The sequence below is a fragment of the Spodoptera frugiperda genome, chromosome 25 (assembly GCF_023101765.2).
Source record: "Spodoptera frugiperda isolate SF20-4 chromosome 25, AGI-APGP_CSIRO_Sfru_2.0, whole genome shotgun sequence".
Lineage (NCBI taxonomy): Eukaryota > Metazoa > Arthropoda > Insecta > Lepidoptera > Noctuidae > Spodoptera > Spodoptera frugiperda.
This window is the reverse complement of record NC_064236.1, coordinates 11,476,493-11,500,854: the sequence shown is the minus strand read 5'-3', so window position 1 is coordinate 11,500,854 and position 24,362 is coordinate 11,476,493. Positions and strand designations below refer to the sequence as shown.

The 24,362-nt window shown below is 35.9% G+C and overlaps 2 protein-coding genes across 2 annotated transcripts in view; one reads left to right on the top strand and one right to left on the bottom strand.

The window, feature by feature from the left end:
• LOC118266868 (uncharacterized) overlaps nucleotides 1–24,362 on the top strand; it is a 38,126-nt gene that overhangs the window by 4,694 nt on the left and 9,070 nt on the right. Inside the window, exons 2-4 of the mRNA XM_035580467.2 lie at nucleotides 6,223–6,295; nucleotides 8,770–9,197; nucleotides 22,867–23,001. Of these exons, the coding sequence (XP_035436360.1) occupies nucleotides 8,932–9,197; nucleotides 22,867–23,001 (401 nt within the window). The 5' untranslated portion in view covers nucleotides 6,223–6,295; nucleotides 8,770–8,931. The remainder of the gene's footprint in view (nucleotides 1–6,222; nucleotides 6,296–8,769; nucleotides 9,198–22,866; nucleotides 23,002–24,362) is intronic.
• On the bottom strand, nucleotides 9,272–21,783 carry LOC118266875 (uncharacterized). The gene is made up of 4 exons (XM_035580481.2): nucleotides 21,568–21,783; nucleotides 18,762–18,899; nucleotides 11,065–11,208; nucleotides 9,272–10,261 (listed from the first exon to the last, which is right to left on the bottom strand). Exons 2-4 carry the CDS (start codon nucleotides 18,890–18,892, stop codon nucleotides 10,159–10,161), a joined length of 378 nt encoding a protein of 125 aa, XP_035436374.1. The 5' UTR covers nucleotides 18,893–18,899; nucleotides 21,568–21,783; the 3' UTR covers nucleotides 9,272–10,158.

Sequence of the window (24,362 nt, the reverse complement as noted above, 5' to 3'; positions counted from 1 at the left end):
GAATCATTGTTTGATTTCAGGACTCAGTATAAGTAGGTACTTCCCTAATTTCTTTTATAATTTTGAAAATTATAATTAATGTAAATTGGTTAAATATGTAATGATTGTATTGTTTGTATTATGTATTGTACAAAACTAAATATAGTTTACATTTATTCTCAAGTTTAAGTTTCTTCTTCTTCATACTTAAGTACTATATAGCGGATCTCTAGATTATATAGGTATACACTTCGTTATGAGAACCAAACTCATCCTCGTTGACGGGCTGCGCGGCTACGGTCGAGTGCGTTTCCAACATCCGTTTAGTTTACCTGAGAAATTCTAAAAAACGGCCAGTTGCAACAACTCCTAATAAAATAGATGCTTACACAATTCCATAAATACCTACGTTTGATCGTGTCATTGTTAAATTAAATAGTTAAGTAAGTATATCCTATTTTCGTCCATTGTTGAATTTGTTTAGTGGAGGATAAAATTGGTCATTTGCATGAATGTTAATGTTTTTGAATGGTGAAAAGTAAACACATATTCTATATTGTGATCAGCTAATCGAATGCGTTTCGCTCAACGCAATTTGAACCTTAAATAGCGCTTCTACTGACGCAATGCAGTACGAAAGTGTTATGTACATACAAAAGGTGACTCGCCAGTTCAGTGATTCTAGGAATTTCTTCCATCTGGATGCTATGGTCAAAATGTATCTAGGAAACTAATCTTGCGCAACGTTTAAGTATAACCATAGGTGCGGTTATCTGAGAATTCCTTTAATAACTACTACCTTCCAACATGGAATTGTTATCATGGAATGTAAACAATAAAAGTTATCACGCCATAAATATTGCATTGACTGTGAAATCAGTTTATTATTCTATTAAGATTCTCTCCATTTTTCTTAGATTAAAAGAAATTTTCTTTATTTATTATTTTTTTCTTTCATCTTTCACATACCTAATTACGGTAAGTACCTATTTATTTCAATTTACCTTTTGATTTGGTATTGTAATGGTTTCCTTCTGTATTGAGACAATAGTCTCTAAAATACATTAAAACAAGGAAAAAAATATAAAAACATTAGTTAGACAAACAAACAGAATCCTTGCAAATGAATAAAGCTGTCGAATACAAATAATTAAAAATTCAAACGGAGCTTTGAAGTAGGTGCTCAAAGAAAATGTTAAAGCGATGTTAACTAAATGCTTTTGCTCTTTGAATAATATTATATTTTGAAATATGTTTGTTCTAGTTTTTGATTGCTTATGTCCTAAATAGAGACGATACAGAACAAAAGATATTAATTACAATTGAAGTGAATTATAAAGAAGTTTAAAAAACAATACTCGTATTTTAACACTGGCATCTATATATTAATACGTGATGCAAAAACTTTATATTCCTTTTTACGAAAATTGCGCGGACGTAGGAGCATAAAATTTGGTACACTTATAGTTTATGTGTAGGAGAAGTACAGGACGCTAATATTTTTCAATAATAATGCTTATAAAGTACATTAAATCAATAAATAAAACATTAATGCATAGTATCTGATCGTATTTGACAAAACGTCAAAATTGACAGACATTGCGATGATATTCTCACGTCTCATATGAAAAGAGGTTTTTCATTGAAGGAGGTTTGGTTATTCATGATGCGTTATAAAAGAGTTTGTTTGAGTTTGAGTTAAATAAAAATTATCCTTGAACGTATGTTAAGTGGTATTGTAAATTAAATCGTATATGGTCGAATTTCGGCCACTAGGCGACCACTAGTTTACTGAAACCACCGCGGTTGTATGGTGTGCGCCAGTTCTTCAATTATTTGTACCCTTAAATCTTGCCAAAACGGTAACTTAACTACAGAAGCACGTGCCGCCGAATAATCCATCTGAGTTCCTGAACCTCTGATACAATCAGTAGAAATACTGTTACTGAATTTGGCCTTTACTGTTTTGCTAAATTCTTTATCAAATATCATTTTGAGACTAAAAAGTAAAAATGTCACATTAAACTGGTTCGTCGCATAAATAAAGTCATATCTTTATGCAAAATAGTTCATTAATTTTGTTCAGATTAATGGGAATGGACTGCTTGCATAGGGTTCAGATTACTAAATATTTTAAAATGAACATACATTTGCTTACCTACTTGACTTGATAGTTTGGAATTAGTACGAACTTTAGCAGCAAAGGTGATCAACCAGAATTCAGTTATGATGATATGTATATAGTAGATTGTAGGTGTTTTATATTACATACCTAGTTGGATTTATATTACCTACTTATATTGGGTGAATTTTATAATACTTACCTAGGTAACTATACATATGTTTAGTATGTATTTTAGTTGTAACCGTACGTCCACACCACAGTTAACTTTTGTGCAGCAATAAAAAGCAACCATTAGGTAACTATCTGTAAGTTATGTAGCATATTGACTGTTTATTATTAAACATTGATCTACAAACAGTAACTGTGGTATGGTAGGGATGTACTGTAAACAGCGGAATACCAGACCATTTTACTCAGGAAAATACTACGGAACAACATTATGGAACTTATTTCCGTTTTAGAAAATTACCTGATGCGCTGTATGTTCTGTTTGTCCCTATGCCCTAATAAATTGCGGATTCTAATCAATACAACTTTATGCATTTTGTTCTCAGAAAGAGTCGGCACTACCCACTTTTCGAAAGTCACTATAGGTACTTACTACAACATTCAGGGAATCTTAAAAATTCTTTCAAAAGATATCACATTTTATAGACTCCAAGCATCTCACCTTTTTGTCTACTTATGTTGTTACCTGAGAGACCTTTATAATAATGATCGACTTAAATGAAGAAAAGTTTTCAAGACTTTTCTGAATAAATGTTAAATGAGAGAGCCAGTGGACTTGGGATCGGCCAGCCTTGTGATTTTCTTTTGTTTTTTAGTGGTATATTTAAGTACTACTATGTCGACAGTTTGTCACGTGCATTGGTAAGAAATGCATTAATTAAAAGCGTATTTTATAGGTACCTATCATATTTCCATTATTTTGTCACAAACAAATTTTCTGCTTACCTGGTCAAGTACGCATTACTATTGTGTACTGTGCTATAGTTGCATTAAACTTTATAACATTTAAACATGTAGGTACATTCGTAAATGAATGTAAATGATTTGGTAGAGACTATCATCGCGTCTTTTCCTCTAAGGACTTTAAAAGGTTTTCTGTCTGTCAGTCGATGTCATGATGGCTATGGCCCATGGGTTTAAGATGCCCGCTTCTCATTCATGAGTGTGCGGGTTCGAAACCTACCAACATCAAGTGTCAAGTGTGACTTTTTCAGTTACATGTAGGCTTTTGGTGAGCAGTGGCCACTCATAGGCTCATGATGATATTGCACAGAATCCCAGGAGAGTATTTATTTTAATTGGTCCGATTTCGTATTGGACAGGGCTGGAATAGTAAGAAGAAGATACCAGTACTTGAAGAAAATACCAGTTTTATTAGTTGATGCAATAGAAAATAGGTCTTTACATCCATTATTTATTTATATCAAATGCACTAGACTATATATAATCAATAGGTACGAGATATTATTATTTATCTTGGATACCGTAATATTTATGCCGTGTACGTGTTACTTGATTTATCTAGCTAAGTCATCTTTTATGCCTAGTTATGAGTCTATCAGATATAAAACTTTAATTGCACATTAAATTATGACAGCGTACCGTGTGCTAGAGTAGGGCGAATCAATAAAATCAGCAATTTCCTTTATAACACGTGTGAGAAACATAATGGTGAACGCTTAATTAGCTCAGTACGGTTGTAATCATGTGTGCCGAGTGCCACTGCAGCATCACTGACGATAGCCGGGTTCACCAAAGGCGACTGACCTTTCCTTCAGCGTGGAATAATATTTCACCGACATTCCCACACATTTGATCTTGATATCATCAAAAACAGTCCGCGTCGCTATACCACGGGTTTATATTACCTTTTAAATATATTATTATATAGTAGGTAAACTGTCTAAAACTGCTTTAGTACTAGTCAATGACAGTAAGCGTACACTGCACACCATAGTACCTTTTGGCCTTTAAATTATGTAGGTAGAATCATAATTAGGTATATTATATAGTAGGTACTTCCAAATGTTGTTTGCCACCTTATCCGCCAAATATAACACCGGTAAGTATGTCTAATTGGCTATGTAACAAGTTGTTACGCGCCCTCGTATACTTATTTTCGTTTAGCGGTAAAAGCAAAAAAATAAACCACATTCGGAAGGTTTTGCCGTTGCCATGGTTACGACTTATATTTGTTAGCTTACAGCAATTGTGGAAATCAATCACGTTTTGTAACAAAGAAGATATATTTCTTTTGTAGCTAAATATAGGGAACTCAATTGTGAGGAAAGGTTTCTTTTAGGGTCATGTAAGCGAAGCGAGGCTCACTTGCTCTTACGTCATGTCTGGCTCCTTGTTTCAAGTCCTTGACTGCCATGTCGTGATCATTCAAGGAGGACTCCATTGTCGGAGGAACGTGTCTTAACACGAACACTTTGTAGAGGTTCATCGTAAGATGCACAAGTGTCCATTTGAAGTTAGTTCTTGACATGCGTTGTTTTATCGCTTTCAAATTTTAAATACTTATGAATTAAGTATTATTAAGACTTTGTACTCTGTAAAAATCTCTATTTTGCTGCAATAAGTATAAGGGTTAATGCAATATAAGTTATGGGTCACAAAATGTTATTATTAACTATTATTGTAAATAACATAACAACAAATGACTTTAGTCTTGCCAAAGGTCAGTTTCGTAAAATCCGCCTGAACACTAAACAACCGACTAATTGCCGAATAAATTCAAAAGTTGAATATAATGCGCATGAAATTAATATTGTAATCCAAATAACGGGAACTTCGCTGGAAATGTAGGTGTAAAATGTTTTGAACTAAAAAAAAAAACAACTAACCATTCTGTGCTACAGACTCTTTTTTAAGGGGGGGGGGGAAGGGTATCATCCTATGGTTTCTTCTGCCTTGGTTGAGCCAAAAGGGAGTGTCAGACTCTTGCTGACTAAAAAACACCCTGTTTCGACTCCAGCTTCTCGAGCTGGAGCCCCAGGAACCTGCTAGGTATAGGTAGTACGCAGCTCAGGGTCGGGATCAGCTCTTTGAGGTGCGTGCGGAACGCAAGACTACGAACCCTGAAGAGCCAAAGATACATTGTATATCTAATATTTAACATTGTTAAAACAAAGACAAATCATTATCACGCAAAGGTTGGCGCTATAGCAATCGTTAGCGAGCTTCATTAATTTATTAACATTAATGAGTATTTGGCCAATCAACCATTTTCCGGGCACAGCTGAAATTGGAACAAAACTCATACAGCCTGATACAGGTTACTCCAACTTACATTTATCTTTCTGTTTTAATGTATTTTAGCGACGACGGACTGACTTTTGAGATTGTCTTCAAGCTATTAAGACTTCAAGACTTTGCTGTAAATAAATTAGTAGCTTCTCATTTCATGGAACAAGATTTATTCATCCAGAAACTTAAAAGTTTTTAACATACTTGTACAGATTCTTGAGAATTTACATTACAATAAATAATAAGTTGATTGTAAATGAAAAATTCATTTTTTTTAAGTATTGCACGTCGTACGTTAGTACCTACTTGCCTTTAGATAGAAACAAGTCTCCCTGCTCAAAATTCGACAACAACCGATTTAGGCATGCTCGTTCGATTTAGAATACCTAGCCAAGGACCTATTTAGGTAGTTACGTAAGCTTTTTCTTAAAAGGTTACAACAAGCAATGACTAATCCTCTGAAACCAAATAAGTTTGCAGAGCTTTAATCTTAATATATATTACGTAACATTTTTGTACCCATTATTGTGTTAATTAAAATATACCACTACATACACAAACTCACGCCTTTACCACTATTAGGGGACTGCAGAAATTAAAGAGCGCCAGCTACTCTTTCCACCTGCCCAGCCTTACATACTTTCATCCCACGGAACTTTACCTTTGGGTACATATACAAGGAAGCCAATTTAAAAGTACTTGGCTTGAGTCTTATGCCATTTTGAACATACCCGTAACTGAACCATACAGGCGTAACTGTACACCAGCGCTTTTGGAGTCAACCTCACCACTATTCTCGAAATCAATGAATAGAAAGCTGTTATTCTTTTTTAATTATTGATTTGTTATTGTTTCAGGTGTTGAACTCATTTAACGGGAATTGCTCAGCTGGAATCGAAAGAGATCGCTTATAAAGAGAAACCAGATTTGGTAAGTCATTACTTTCTACTAAGCTCTAACTATTGCAGATATGTTAGCACTTACAAATGTGCAACTTCATTGAGTAAATTAAATACATAGTTAATTGAACATACTGGGCATCTAGCCAACCAGTGCAAAGATGTTGGACTCAAATAGACAAAAGAAAAGTACCATACCATACTATACCATACTGATTTTGAAAAAAATTTTGTGGAATCAAGGCTATACATATAGAAGTAGGGACAGATAATCCAAAAAATAAAGCTCCGTATCAATTAATTTCTTTCTATAAGGTTATTATTTTGGAAAGCCCCAAGGTAAAACTTACAAACTATTTAATCTGTACAAGACACAAGAACACAATAGATCAGGTAATATAATAAAAACTAAAAAAGAAAAAAATATATACTGTATTCATAAACACAGAACATATTGATTCTTAAGTAGCACTATTATTGAGTCCCGTGATATTAAATTATGATTTAATCTTATCTCAAACACTACAACATGATTATAGAGATATCGATAAATCCCAAGATATCTGAGCACATACATACCTAGTGCTAAGCCGCAGTGTACAGCGACGCAAGTAAAAAGAAAATACACATGTGTACTCAAAATCATGAATAGTAAATCATAGAACAGGCGCCAACGAGATGATGTACACACTATATTTAGATAATTATATAAAATCATGCGTGCGTAATTATTGCTTGACCTTGGCAAAGGCAAGATGTGGAACAATAGTGATGTGAGCTCATTGGTGCATGTCCGCTGCATGTCGTAATGGCTAAATTGAAATATCAACTGCTTTTTTATTTAGCGTTGACAACCAGTCAATTTATAGCCAAAGTCCACTTCTCGGCGTTTCTATACCTCATACCTTGTTATATAGGCGGTATACAAGGAAAAAACATTATTTAAAACACAAAGAGACTAATCAGAGCTTGTGTTTATCCCAAAGCAATACGCCTCATGAGATTTCTAAAATGAGTTTTACTATAAGATTCGATGTATTTATCTGCAGTTATAAAAATAGATTGGGACTAGGCAGAGCTTACGTAGGTACCAACGTACCACGTACCACGCGAATCTCCTCGCTCATTCAAGATCAAGGTTGGAATCTATGAAACGCACGGAATAGTTTTACGATCAATTAAAGTGAAGTTGCGACGCATTTGACAGCCACTGAGCAATACATATTACACCAATACGTTCTAATAAGTTTTAATAACGTTCTCTGCGCATGATGTTGTTCGAAGTTGTTGAGTATCTGCTTTTATAGATATACATAAAATGATATTGTATTTGTATATCAGTTCGATCTTCGATATGTATATTAGGTACTTAGATAATTATATACTTTAGTATGTTTAGGTTTTCTTATTTAATTTTGTTTAAAGTGCTAACTTTTAGATAAGTAGGTACTTATGAATTCAATTCCAAGGGTTTTGTAAACATCGGGCATAACGTAGTCTGCATAAGCCAAATGAATGACTTAGATAATTTAAATTTGAAACTAAAAGACGTAAATAAAACATAATATACAATTTTATAACAGCACGATATCTTCTGATAGATAGGAGTGAAAAAATGCCATCAAGGTCAGAATATTTAATGCGAAACAAATGTGTCTGTTTACGTCATCGTTGCATAAAACATAAACATAAATGTCGTAGGTAGATTTCTTTATTGGTAAATGAGAATGCCACTTATATTATCAGTGGACCAGTAGGCAAGTTCAGGAGTTGGATGTAGCTATTTTTACAGAAATTTCCCCGAAGATAGTATTTTTGATCGGCTTTGATACTCGCTATATATCTTGATTGACTTAATTGAGGGACTTAATTAACACACACAACAAAAACTGCAGTATTTTAGTTTTCATAGGGCACCGTGGTGGCGGCGGTCATGTTTTAGGGCCGCCTTGTACAATAATAAAGACTGACGGCTTCCAGTCCACATCGAAATGTCTAGAATGAGAACTTGACCTACCTAGCGACCAGCTACAGCTCGTTAGAGACCGCTGAGTATCCCCGCGGCTGACAGACGGTGCGGAGTGCAGGCACTACTACAATATTGTTATTTAAGCTACGAATATACTACGACGACGCAAATTGTGACATAAATGTCAGATATTAATGTCTGTACTGTTCACACTTATAGGTAGGCGATGCGACACTATATCGGGTCACAATAAATTCTCCAATTACAGACACTCGTGTTCACACATAGTGTACAGTGTCGTAGTCTATTCGTACCTTTACGATCAATGAAAATGACAAAATAATTTGGTATTGGTTCGTTGTATCTAAGTACGTTGTTAAGTAAGTATCTACAATATATGTATACTTAACGAGTAACTACCTAACTAAGTTAAAGTTAGTTCCGCCCAATCTTTAATTGTTGTGTCAATAAATTCCCATAAAACAATACCGAATGGTCTCCCAAACAGCCTTATTATCATAACATTCATGTTTCAGATCTCTTCAGAGTGTCGAGGAACAACGCTGTGAGTGGCAATAAGACTTTGAAAGCTGTTTTGTAAACATGGACGGTTGTATTATGATACAAGTTTGAGACTGACACGTGAACAAAATACGGCGGAAGAGTTCATGTGGGTAAAGCAAGGACACTAGGCAGCCATGCTGTCGTACATGGTGCCGGTAGAGGAGAAGCCTCCGCCAGTGCCTGGCAAGGGGAGGCTGGCGCTGGAGCTGGTGGGCAGCCCCGGCAGCCCCGAGTCGAGCGCGCGCCGAGCTCGCTCCACAATAACCAACATCTCCAAAGAATCCTCCACTAGTTCCTTTGCCAGTGATCTCACTCTATCGTCGTCCACGCCCACGGGCGCACATGACAAACCAAAGCACAAGCTACTTGGAAATGGAACCAAACACACAACTTTAAAGAGGTAAGCCGTTTTATTATACAACAGGTTAATTAGGAGTTAGGAGACAAATACTAAAAAAAAAAAAAAAAAATATGTGGCTTTTCATATACAAAATATTTATTTATATCAATTCTCATTATCTGCTATAAATATGTTATGAGATACTTATAACAACTTGTGTTATGGTATGGTAACAGCGAATATAATGGATTAGAAAAACAACGGAACCTAATTTTGCGTAAAATTGGAGCGCGGAAGTGAAATTACTGGATGGATAGTCATGGGAACATTAATTTCTGGAGTGTAATCAAAATTAAATATCCCTTTAATTAAGGTATAAGTACAAATTAACTTTCTCTTTGTATTTATTTTGTTTTCAAAAATAGGTGAGGAAAATCCAAGTTATGAAAGATATAAGTACGTTATACGTAGATATGTAAATATTGGAGAATCAATTTAATATGTACGTACAGACAGTGTAATAAACATTCAGCCAGGAGCAATGCACTAATCAAAGGGAATTTATTTTCGGCGATCATTTCAAATGATATGGCCATGATAAAACTAAATACGAGTATCACGTAAGTGATTTATATTTGAATGAATACAAATGCAAGAACGTTTTACATCTAAATACATATTAACATTTAAAGTTTTATTGCGGGAGCGCATTTATTTATCAGATTTAAACGCGAACCACTGGGGCATACGCTAATCATGTAAATGTTGTGATTTTTAATTGCTTTGCCAATTATCCACTGGAGTCAATTACGTGGTGTGAATTGCTACAAATGGCTTGTAAGGTATGTTCACAATGAGGCACGAACGCATTCTTTGCAGAATAATTGAAATAAAAACATACAATTTGAATTAAATGCACATATATGTTTATAATTGACTAAGAAATTATTGACTATTTATTTACTAACATTCAGATATTAATGAATTATTATTATTATCGTATAATAAGGAAAGGAATGTGTTATTTCTTTTTACCCATGTAGTGAGGATTGTCCCAGGCGTCAGGCAGTTTTATAGGGGGCTTTGTGAGCCAGGACGTGTAAATTTCTAATCGACAATCAGGCCTGTAAAAGTAATGTAAAAATGTATACAGTATTAGTAGGCTTGAATGAAAAAGTCTGTATATAGGTAATAACCGGGACTTGATGTGGGGCTATCTCATCTGGTGCTACTCTGAGGACGATGTCACCTGCACAGTTTGTCCTCTACAAACGCCCTTTAAAGTGGCTGTACACGCAGAGAATAGGCACACACTTGTACACGGCCGACAGCTGATTATTTTCACGGCAGCCTTTCACGGAGATTGCAAGCCTGCTTTCCACCGAGCTCTATACATGACGCGCATGACACTCTGAAAGGCGCTTCCCGTCCTTTTACAGCGGTTTCAATTAAAAAGTAAATTAGATCTGGGATTTTAAAACGGTCAGTCTTAATTAATGTTTGATTTGACTTTCGAGAATGCGTTGAAATAATGTCACACTTTTGTTGTGGGTTGTCTTTTTGGTCTTTTTGAATATCTAGATAAAACGAATCAAAGTTTAAGAGTGGGCGCAAATACGCCATTTCTATGTTTACAACGTACCTAGAAGTGACTTCACGCGATATTTCAGATCAATATATCTTCGAAAGTATTTTATTCCCTAATGATTAAAGTAGAAAGTACGTGTTTAATGTTTTAAAATATTCTACAATACGAATATTTAAATAAAAATGAGTCATCTACCCTATTGTGTGAGAGAATGCGACAAGGGAAGTACCTAAATAGTTAAGTCTAAGACTACAATAAAGTATTGCACGTACCTATACAAGAAGTGAAATTCCCTGATCTTCTTTAATTTAAGAAGGAGAATCAGGTTTATCAACCGACCTGGAGGCGAGCCATCCTATTACTCCTGTGGAAGTAAGAGGTACTGGTTTCAGGGATTTCCCATCATCTATCTTCATGGTTACTTGAGAGCGAGTGACAGACGAAGCTTCTTGCCGAATGGCTTCAGCTTCAGCCAATGCTTGCCTGGACGTGGAATGATGAGATCATTTTATTTTGAAACCAAAATACTACGATACCTATACTAGGTACTTACTCAATAGATCTACCATAGCAAATTCTATAGTCAATTTATTAATATATCGTATAAGTATCAATATTTGGATGAAGTCAATGTCGAACATTGAATCACGTGTAAGAGTACTGTACGCACTTGTAAAATATATCTCTACGTCTTTATCTTAATAATAAGAGAGAACAGCACTTGTCTAATTACAATAATATGTAAATTCATATTAGTTACACTATATGAAACTCAAGAACGGATAAATCAATTTGGCTGAAAATTGGTGGGGGTATTTTATAACCAGGAGACGGACACAAGATGCTTTTTATCCAAGGAGTTTTCGATAATCTTATAGGAACGGAAAAGAGCTAAGACGTGAGTGTTGATAAATACAAATCATGTATAGCAACTTCGTCCACAATGGGTATAGGCACACTGGTTACCGTAAATTCGTATAGCATGGTACAATAGATAGATATTTTAAAAAGACAATTTCTTTTACCAAGGTTAGGTACAAAAACCGATCGATATCCAGCTGCTAGTAGTAAGTTCATAATAGTTATCTACCTAAGTATAGACCTATGTCCGACACGAGCCATAAATACGTATTATATTGATTACGTAAGGTATTATATCACAGCCGACGCTTACAATCCATGTTACTGTTCAAAACTACGATGGTGCTCCAATAACCATCTATGTACTTAGGTAATTTAGGTATTCTTCTTCTGGTGTATGTCTTATACTGGGTGTAAGGGAAACGCTCCCGAAAACAAAAACAGGCGATAGCACTGGTGATTACTGATACGAAGGCACCAAAAAAAACGCGAAAAAAAAACCATTTTTTTAGACTTTTTTTTCGGTTTTTTTTTAGGTCACTAGCCTTTGATACATACAAAGAAATAGAATCGCAATAAAAAAACCATATTCAGTAATTATTTTTCAAAACGCAATGTAAATTAATTCAATCAGCTGTGAAGCCACGGGTCAACTAACTCGACCGCGCAATACTTTGTTGCACATAGTAGGCACAGCGGTACAGACTATGTGTGCGTGGGCAAGCCCTACACTACTACATACGCAAACGTCAAGCGCCAAGCCGACGCGCCTAAAATAAAACAGAGGTGACAATAATGATTAAACATGCATTATGCCTACACTGCTAACATTTTGTTTTATTATTTTACGTAAGTTCGTTTTTTGTTTTTAAGCTTTTTTAACTTCACTATTCTGGGGCCGTATTATGAACTTTTAAACATCCATGCAAGTTCCAGGCAATTCACTTCACGCCCGTAAACTGCCTGGCTAAATTTCGTATTATGACATACATTTATTAGGCCGCTTTCTGAATTGTTTACTCTGTCTATGGCTGGTTTGTAATGTTTGCCGGCGACGTTCGGAAGTATACATTTTTTATTTTCGGTAAGTTACGGTTTTCTTTTAGTATTGAAACATAAGATAATATATTTCCAAAACAGAATATATCATAAAACAATACGTACAAAACATAGTGAAATATAAATCAAATAATATTGACCTTGGATAACAATTTAAATTGGATTTGTACGTTATGTGATATAGATATAGTTTTCGAACGCTATATAGATATAGTTTTTACAACAAGAGCGCTCATGCTCGAAAGCATACCTACAAGGAGAATGTGGGAAAATATTTCCGAGCATTTGAATGCGTAAGGCGAAGGCGCTGTGAAGAGTTGGAAGGAATTGTGTACTGTCAGGAATGATCATCATTATCATTTAATTCTACTTATACATTGAAAATGAAACAAAAACAATTACGTTTGAATCGATACAAATGCGCGGCACCGGCGCGTTTAAAAAACGTGGTGTGTATAGGCCATTAGAAGCAGTAGGCACTAACCTTTTAAAAACTAAAAAAGGGACAGGAGGATATATAAATAAAACACCAATATTAGTATAAAATATGTATTATTCATCTTCAATAATTAGGAGAATGCCATCTAAGAATTGTGTAGGGGGTCGGGGTACGTATATTTTTTTGGTATCTTTCCCAACTGAGATACCATATTATACAGGCTGAGATGCACGCCACTGACGAATAACTGATAAAATCGCCTCATCTTCCAAGACTCTTCTGCCAATAGAGTTACTGCGACCAGTCGCCATCGTACAATTTACACAGCGATCCATGTCGTCAATATCCGATTGATAGGCTTAAACAGTTGTCCAAAATAGAGAGTCAGGTAATTTAGAGATGCAAGAGCCGTCAAAAGTCCTTTATAAAGCCGAGGTCGTGGGGTTAAACAATAAAACATGGAAAATACGTGCGCACTCAGAACGAAACACAACGAACGAGTGTCATCTGTCAATCAGTGATTGACTGATGTCAGACAGAAGTGTTTTAAGAAGTTTTAAATCACAGAGTACGTTATACATAAATGATTATTTAGTTTTATAACTTAATTTAAGTTTTCTCGCTTCCTAGATAGAAACAAGGTACCATATTTTGTGATTTCCCTTAGAAAAATATGACGGTTTTTTTAATATACATTTCAACTAGTTAACTGCTGGGCCCAAAAGTCCCCTTCTCCTTTATTTCCAATTTTATTCGGTTGCAACAAGTACTTGTTGAATTTTTATTTTCGATTTTAAATTTTTGTTTTCTTATTTCTATGAGTAGCCGGTGCACCTCTTCCTTGGTAATGCCACGTCACCCACGTGAACATTCATGCCTGAGGTGGTATATTCTCCATTGTAGTTTCGGATTTCGTCAGACAATAAAAGCCTCTTCTGTTGATGTCGATGGGAAGTTTTGGCTGACATCTTCTGGATGTTTGGATGCAATTGATGTTTTTGATGTTTTTTTTTATGTTTTTTGCACATCGCAAAGATTCGCACTAAATCCTCGGTAAGCCTATACCTTTTAACCAATTCACGGTCAGTGATCGAGAATGGGTCACATTGTTAGCGTATTTTACGCTGTATGGCCATTTGGCGCCTCGGCTCCTCGTCACTACTTGCCAAAAAATCTAATATTACCAATTCCTCACACATTATGATAAAAACACTAAATAAAAACCCTAAAACAAACTTTTCAAGACTAAGCAATTCAGTTTAAGCTGCAAGTAAGACGCTTTTATTGAATTGTTTTGAAAGTCGTAATTTGACAACTAACATGAGAATTGAAACGTCAAAATAGCGTTCATAATACGCGTAAACGCCAGCCAGCCAGCCAAAAGTCGTGCAGAAATCGGTTTGTATTGTCACGTGACCACTGACTGGCTGGCAGTAGTGTTCATAATACGAATTAGCCGGACAATTCATTTCACGGCGTAAACTGACTGGAAATAAGAGTTCATAATACGGCCCCTGATTTATTATTTAATCATCATTCAATCATTTAATTATTATGTAATCATTAAATCATCTTTCTAAACGAACTACAAATCAAAACATTTTGCTTACTTTAAGTAACATACCAACATGCCGTATAAGTGATACTGAGATAGTTTTATCCCTAACGTCAAGTACCGTTAGGTAGCGATAGTAGGTATCAATTTAGTCCGTTTTGCTTCACTACTAAGAAGCCTTCACACGTTCATGCATTTAGTTTGATTCTCTATTAAGTAATTTATTAAAGATAAAATAACTAAGAAACGTAATTAACCACGAATAAAACAGTAGCAGACAAAGGAAGCAAGAGGAGTGTCTGCAATTTATTGATCTTTGAACAAGAAGAATGGCGCCGACACCGCGCCGCCACCGGGTAGATCTTTTCGGGGAAGTTCGAGCAATGTTGCCACTTTTATTTGAATTTTTGTATTAAAATTTGCATTTGTTTCTTCTTTATTTCTTAAGTGTGCAAAAACTATTATGAATCAAGTAACTATTAAGATAGTTTTTCTCAAGTTCATCAGTAGTAGGTCATGGGGTAAAATCAAGACCTCGCAACAAGGTATTTTTTGTTTTTTTATTTCGTCTAAGTATTATTTACATAAAAATAAACTGGCAACACTGTTGGTACTTGTGCAACCGTGCAACAGTTTTAAAGTCAGTATTTCCTTGCGAATTACGTAGACGCGCCTAATTTTGTTCCGGTTACGTTTTTAGATGAAAATTACAGTTTTGTTGTTATTGTTAGTTAATTGTTAAGTTTCTTTTTAGTTATTGTTAAGTTTCTTGTTAGTTATTGTAAAGTTTGTGTTCGTGTTGTTAAGTTTGTGTTCGTGTTGTTTAACAATGCCACAACCGTACGTGTACAGTGCTCGTGAATACGGCAACATGTTGATGTGTTTAGGCGAGGCTCGGGGTAATGCTTCCCTTGCATTAAGGATTTACCGGGAAAGACATCCAAACGTGCGGCATCCCTCTGATTCTCGTGTAATAACGGCAGCATTCCAACGAGTTCTAGAAAATCGCCCGATTGCTCCCGCTGCGTCAGGTGGTGGGCGACTTGCTGATGTACAATCGGAGGAGCGTATTTTAGAGGTCGTCCGTCGAAATCCACGCCTAGGCACACGCAGCGCTGCTAAGTTGCTGCGACGGCGTAATGGATCAGTCGTCTCTCACTGGCTGGTGCATAAAGTGTTACGGCGTGAGAGAATGCACCCGTACAAGATACATAAAGTACATGCGTTGGTTCCCGGTGACCGTGAGCGTCGTCTTAATTATTGCCGCTGGCTTGTGGACCATCAGCAACGGAGTAGGTTCATTGAGCATGTCATCTGGATGTACGAGGCGACATTCACAAGGAACGGTCTGTGGAACAGAAGGAACGCTCACGTGTGGTCACAGACGAACCCATACGCCTGCCAACAAACTGGACACCAAACCCGATGGTCCGTCAACGTTTGGGCGGGAATTTATAACGGCCAAATACTGGGACCAGTGTTTTTGCCACAGCGACTCGATGGAGCACGTTATCTAGAACTGATCAACGTACATGTGGACAACTTTTTAGATTCGTTGTCGCTGGCAGAGTACCGAAATACATGGTTCCAGCACGATGGTGCCCCGCCGCACGTAGTGAGAAGTGTCCGTGAGCGTCTCTCGGTAATGTTGGAAGACCGGTGGATCGGCAGGCTAGGGCCACAAGCTTGGCCACCCCGTTCGCCCGATCTAACCCCCTTAGACTTTTTTTGTGGGGGTACGTTAAGGAAAGAGTGTTCGACCGCGAGTGTTCTAGTGCGGATGAAATGCGGCAAAGACTAATAGACGTATTCAATCAGTTACGTGAGCATTCTAATGAAGACCCAACTTTGATGCCCCGTCTTCATGCGGAAACATATCGCCGAGCCCGCCTCTGCATCGAGATGAATGGGGCACAATTCGAGCCCCACCTTGTTCGATCGCAAAGGATTTAGCAAGGTAAGTGTTTTACAGTAAACAATACGCTTCAACCTATACCTACGTATTGGATGAATAGGCGCGTGTTTCACCGTACCGCCCGCCGCGCCGCTGGATCGTGCGGGCGGTACGGTAGGTATGAAAATTGCGCGCGCGTGCGATGTCGTTTACCTTAAATTCTGTACGCTGTACATTGCGGTTTTGAAAAATACTAAATCACTAATACATTAACCATTTGGTGAATGGTTATTGTTATTAAACTGTGTTCGTATAATAAAGCAAAAGTCTTTTGGCTTCGAGAGCGTTTTCCTTACACCCAGTATAAAAATACTAGCATTGTTCAATAACAAAACAAGAATCAATAACTAATAAGTTACCGAAGGCTGTCAGATATTCCATGCCCACGAATCCCATCAGTAGGTACCTACATATTATATTTATTTATTTGATGGATCTTTTTAAAACTTCAACAAAAATACCTACTGGAAGGTTAACATTTTCTAAAGTATTCAAATAGTTTTTTTTATAGTAATTTCGTGTATTGGAGCACCGTTTGTGAACTGGGAACGGTCGTGTTCGACATTGGTTTCGCATGAAACTCCAGCGCTCACGATAAATTTGATCTCCGTGGCGAATTCTGTCGCTTTGATGTAGTATTGACGGCAGAAGCCGTGTTGCTGCACTGACAGGCGACAGTATTTGTAGACCAGCTAATTTAGAAGCCAACACCGAACGTTATTTACTACCCATTAATTAAATCTGGCAAATACTGAGTTTCAGACATAACTCTATTTACGAGCATAACAATTTTACTTATTTATACGACAGATGTTGGAATTAACCGCATTTATAAGTATAAATTATAAACATGCATTACAAATCACAACTGGTAGCTATACCTTTGGCATTTTTTATTAACAACTGAGATCAAGGAACTCTCCCAATCTTAAATGAAGATAAAATATTTCTAGGTACGAACGTGCACAAAAAACAATTTCTTAGAAAAATACGAGCTAAGATAACTTGAATACTTTTTGCGCTTTTGATGACTTTGATCAAAATACAAGTGCAGCATCAATGAGCTGAAAGTAATGTAGGTAGGTACTGGATAGGTAGATATTTTTGAAAAACAACACTTCAACTCTTTGATATAAATAATAATTATCTAAACTGACTTATAAATGAAAGAATTTAAAAGTATCTGGGCTGTGATAACAAAGTTAGTTTTAATTTAGTAGCGTGCCCATTTTTTGATTTATTTGTCTTACGCTCACGGCTTACGTCATAAGCATTCATGAGCACAAACTGAATTAAGATTAAAACGTTATCATCGTGTTGCACAGCGTCGAAAGCTTTAAGCCAACTTGAATTCAACAACAAATTGGCTCATTTTGTGAAATAGTAACGTTATAATAGGTAGGTATCATCCCGCAATATTAGTTTGCTCACGAAGGTGCAGCATAGATTAACTCCGTATTGAATTATTGTGATTGTGGAGGAACGCAAGCAGCCGTTCATTCCCAAGCAATTATAGCGAAAACTAATATAATAAAACTTTACGAGATTGCTTGCTTTTGTTGCAGGTCATAAAATCAATTATAGAAGACTTTTTTGCTTTTTGTAGTTTATTTATCGCCGACTGCGTATGTAATATACTTTGTGTACTAGCTCACAACACAATATGACCTTTAGGAGTAGCGCAGTTATTATAAAAAATGTAAGAGAGAAAGTATAAAAAATTCCCACGGGAACGTCAGAAAAAATCACGAACATTGTTACGGATAAACCGCTCGAATTACGTAAAGCATTGAAATGGAATACGTTGATAGGTACCTGTTCCTTTACAGCGACATGCACTCGGAGATATTAAAAGGTTTAATTACTATCTCCAACTTACTTTGATCATGTTGAAACGGCAAAAAGTTGGTCGGAAGCTAGGAAACTACTTACTTTAACTGCAGCACAGCACTTACTCAGAGTGGCTGCGTTCTGTTATGACTACGTAATTGAGTGACCTACGTAGAAGCATCTAGTTTACAGTCATTAACTGTAGTCATATTTTGTGCAATGTTATGTCATCTTATGTATCTATACGTGCTTGTTTCAGATACTTACTGATGTATTTAAGACTGATGAGATTAATAAAAAGTATCTATTATCGGTAAAAAGTTACATGAGTTGCTTACTTTCTTTCGTCCAGCAACCAACTCCATCTTTCAAACCACTGTTGTCTGCAGTTATCCTGTTTCTTCCACTGCGCTCGCATTTGGAACGCTTCCGTGTTTGGGTCATACTTAACTGCTTTATGTTCCCCCATTGTTCACCTATAAAGATAGTTGTCGAAACTATTAAACGAGGTTCTATCTATAAAAGGAATAGGACATGATCTCACTGCAGAAGCAAAACAAGGTAGTAATCTGAGTGAGTCGGGCACACTGCCAACACTACGTCTTTGTTCAAGTGATGACGTTTATTTCATTGGTAAATGTAAAATAAGGCACGAGAGCACTAGAGTAAAGGGCAGGCGAACCTGTCAGCACTATCGGGAGTTACTGATGTTTAGGGAATCCTATCCATAGGTATCCTAACATCTCTCTGAATTTAATTGTACTCGCGGCGTAGCGATTATTTGTTTGTTGCCATGAACGAACCACAAATTCAGCACCATACCCATACTTTGTAATAGCGTTACGTTACATATCATTTATCCTTTCCGATTGTCTTATTTAGGAAGTAGTTTCAGAACGGTATTTAACAAACTCCAGTACCTAGATACTTAACATTGATGTACGAATCAACTGTCTGGTAATCTAATAACTGCTCAATTAAGAGTATGCAGATAAGGTAATTGAAAAAACGATTTCGAATTAGATAAGAATAATTGTTTAACAGGTACATTTCATTGTAACTGGTACTGATTAATTGGTGGAGCTATTATTCTGATATACTCGTATATCAGTCTGTAGGTCAGACATCAAGAGATTTATGGCAGTTAGGAAATACATTCAGAGTGATTCATAAAAGTGATGAAAGAAGCATCATTAAAGGAACAATAAAACACGTAGCCTTCGTTATTAATTAAATAGTAGATACTTCTTCTAATCTATCTTATAGTATCTTACCTATATTATAAATGCGTAAGATTCTGATGATACAGGTATGAATGAGTTGGATGTAATAGTATGTTTGTTATGCTTTGAAGAAAACTTTGGACGTCGATACAGAGCGAACGCGGGTGAAGTCGCTGCCAGAAGCCAGTGTTTTCATACCTAGGGTATGGGTATGTACTATATTAAACCATTTAGGTACTTATCATTCAGACTCAACGTAGGTAATCCGCAAAAACAAAAGTCACACAAGTTATCTAACTTTAAACAACTTTAGAGGTCAAACAGTAAATAAATATCTAATTGGCAATTTTTGCTTCGAACAGACCGTACTGTCTCTTCTTTATCAGGCGACTTTTTAATCTCGTGTAGTTTCACCCACCGTTTGGCTCCTATTGGTCATCATTCGTAGCATGTTTATGGGTTACACCTATTCTTTCTCGATAAATTTACTATTGCAACAAAAAATATTTTATTAATTTGTACCCGTAGGACTGAAGATTTGTGTGCTCAACCAACCAAACATACTCTTCAGCTTTTTGATAATCCTACCCATCGACGTCTCACCGTTAAGACATCGATGATCCTACATATAGAAGTAATATGTAGAATAAGGCGGACGTCTGAATTTCATAGAGAATTTGAAGTCGTGTCCGTAATAAGTGCGAAAACATTTTCACGAATTAAACTAGCGTGTTAGTTTACTAGTGGAAGTACTTATATCTATCTACATAAGTACTACCTACACGACTATGTATCATTTCTATTTTAGTTCTCAGGTCAGACAAAATGTTTTAGGTCAAGAAATTGTCAACTATGTAGGTTCCTAGTACGAGTACAGTACCTACATAGACATACTAATTGGTTTGATTCTCCCGTGTAAGGAAGGCAAGGAAACTTAAAAATAAAATATTTGTAAAAATTATAATTTGTCTTATTAACTGAGGTACAGATTATCCCTGGTCTGAGTTACGCGGTTGGGTCAAAAGTGCTTATAAGGTATGCACTAGTCACATTTTTTATCATTTTGGTTAAGCCAAGGACTGCTAACTTTAATAATATTTACACCAGAATCCTGAGGTACGTACTCATAAAAATACTAAGTATTTTTTGAAGAATGGTCTTAGGTAGTAGGTAATTAGTTCGGACAACGAAAGAATATGAATCATTCTTATTTCTTGCTTTTATCGTATGAGTATAAGAAGGCCTTTTTTTCAATCCTCATCCCTATTAAGTACCCACCTAGCCACGTTTACACTTTATAGTTACATGATTTTTGTTACCCCTAAACTAAAACTGTTCAACAGATTAATTATGCAGGTTGAATATTAATGTAGTGTAATAAAATCAAGTATTACATATCTACTTACATAACCTACCAAAGTGAAGGAATGTTAAAGGCTAAAGGCTAGAGTCAGTTATATTTAAAGTGGGGCAGACTTCACTAAGAATGTTAAGTAGCACTGAGCTAAGCCGTGGATCCGGAACTATAGAACGTTGAACGTAAAAAATACGTGACCATTGTGCTGCCTACCTACTTACCTACCAAAGGACTATTAGAAAGTTTTTATTTCAAACCATAATGAATTACATTTTGTAACCAGAATAATTAGGTACCCACTGATTATATGTTTGAGGCTTACAGTTGTAAGCCTTCAAGAGTGGTAAGAGTTCTTATAATGTACCGTAAAGTAGTACTGTAAATTATAAGTACCTACTTACATTTAAAAATATGACACAAATATGTATAGCGTAATTACCCATTTGTTACTTACACCTACTAATCATTAAAATGCCCAGAAAATCCTACATTTTAATTTATACGTGGTCTAACAAATACTTATCACTAAACTTATAAAAAATATAGAATGATAGTATTACCTACCTTCTGTTAACTCTATATTTGAAATACTGAAATACCGTAGCTTGCAGGTGGACTTTGGAGCAGCAATTTGTTATCGAGAAAATTTAAAACAGAGGTAAACAATTTTATAAAAATCTTGACGAGTATAGTGCATATATTTGACTCGGGACTTCAAAATATTGGGCTTGTCATTGTCACATCATAACGTAATGGAAATCTGATAATTTAGGGTCTCATAAAGAGGTTTTATTTCGCTTGCTCTTTTTACAAATTGCGAATAAACACTATAAGTACCTAGGTAAGTAGGTACTACATAGCGCTGACCAGTTTACATGCTACTTTACATTCCAAGTGCTTATGTAACTGTTGAATTTTAGAGTTCAGTTGCATTGCGTACTTGCTTACTACGAGTTTACCTACGATTTCGCAGTGTCATCTAAGAGAAACGACCTTCATTATCATTTTTTTTTATTTAACCAAATAATATAATGTCACTGTCAAGGAAATGTCAGTTACTGCCAGTCAAATCTATGCAGTCAAATAGACATTGTGGTTGATGAAATATCTTATAATATCGGATTTTATCTCAATGTCGACCGATATCGGAGGCCATTGTACCTATAGAGCAAGACAATTTCCTGAGATTGATAGGTCTAATACTTGATAATGACTTTTACTGTTGGTAGGTTGGCCCTTGCAAGTTTGTTTATGTAACGGGGTTCAAAAAATACGTTAGGTACACGTACAACCTCACCTGAAGGAATCGTAATAATAAGTATTGGAAATGTTTAATAATATCTCGGAAACCATAGGTAATTTTCCAACTTAACAGTCGTTGTTCCATTACAATCGGATCAGTCAGTTTAATACAAGATAGAGAGATATCTCTAGGTAGGTAGATATACCTACCCATTTTGATGAGAGGCATGCATTAGGTAGTTTTTGAAGTCAATTTCAATCAGCTGTGTATATAGAAGTACCTAACTAACGATTTATTTTGATCAGAGTAATCAATACATCGGAAATGGAAGCATTAATGTGTAAAAGTCGACGCGAATAACACGCAGGAAGTCCAATAACGTGATGAATTAGTCACACACACGTGTTTAATAAGTAATTGGGAAAGCCACACAACACAACAAATAATTGTATAGGGTATATATCAAGGGAACACGTTGCGATACATAAACGACGAAAGCCACTAATATTAAAACTGAATCTACAAAGGTACTGTATATATGTAGATACGACGAAAGAGTATTAAAACTAAAATACCAATTTAGTTTATTTTTTTATAATAAATGTTGTTTCTTTTTTTAGGGTGTCGTTTGGCAGTTCGAAGGGGTCGATGGTGGAGACCCTAATTTACGAGAGTCCCCTACAAGAGGAGCCGGAGAGCAGTCCGCCGCCGAAAGTACAGGAGACATCGTTCCCCTACACACCCGTCGAAGACGAGTACGTTTTGTTCATTTGAGTATGTTAATTATTCATTTTTGTTCCGAAATTACGCGAACAGTTCTTGGCGATTTTTTTTATCTTTACCTTCTAGGTACTATCTGCATTTTCTAACATTGTAAACACTATTTGAACAATACGATTTAGTTTCTGTATGTAGTACTTATAATTGGATTTACAGTAAAAGCAAGTATGACGATGTATGTAGTTCTACCTAGGCAACGGAATCGCGATTGCTTAGGTAATAAAACAGGCATGTACATAGGTAGTCGGCGCTCTACCTCTACTCTCGTGCGCACTGGCTTGAACAAATTCAAATGGGCATACGTTAATTAAGGACACCAATTGACCGAAATGCATGAACTTTGTAGGGAATTCGGTATCTACCTTTTACTTCTGATCAAATGTTGTGTCATTATAACACATATGATTTTTTTACGGAATTTACTTACAAGAGACACCCATTTGAAAATACCCAATTTATAATTGTTTTCTAAATTGATATATCTATCCTCTCATCACTTAAAGCTGCAGTTCATAGAATGAACTCCCCTTGTATTTCGCATTAAGAAATATATCATTCTCTTTATTGTTTTCTTGCTAAGCGGTGTCAAATTGATAAAATTCGTGTCTATCTATCCTCTCATCACTTAAAGCTGCAGTTCATAGAATGAACTCCCCTTGTATTTCGCAATCAATAAGAAATATCGAGCAGAACGTCCCCCTTTTATTCTCTTTACGTAACTCTAACAAACAGCTAACTGGCTATCTATGTGAGAGCCATCTCTTTACCAGACGTTATCAGTGTACGAGACTAGGAGATCTACTTTTTCATTAACTTGAACTGTTTTAGGGACTGATCGTAGTATTTCAATCTGTGATTTTATTTCTGAATGCCACCTAATCAGTAAATTAACTAGGTACAAATTTACGTAGAGCTACATGATTAGGGTTACTTCTTTATTACTTGCTTACATGGTAGTTTCAGTTTAGAGCTTTTGAAACAAATGCCAAAATCCGTAAAAAATATTTTAAATAACTACCTATATATGTACCTAAATTCAATTTAGTTGAACTCCGAGTCAAATTGAAACAGTGGACGTGCGCTAATATCTATGTTTAAATTGGTTCGAAAAGGTTTAGTACCATTTGACTAAGCATAATGAAACGCTGGATGTAATTCATTTCGTTAATGTCGACTGACCCCAGTGTAATGCGTCAGGGTTAGATAGAGGGGAAAAAATAATCCAACGTGCAATTTAAATCTGTCAAATGTAGCGCCATCTATGGAGTTACGGAGCTACTAACTAACATAATTTAATTTGTTCACTCACTAAACTAAACAAGTTAGCTATATATAT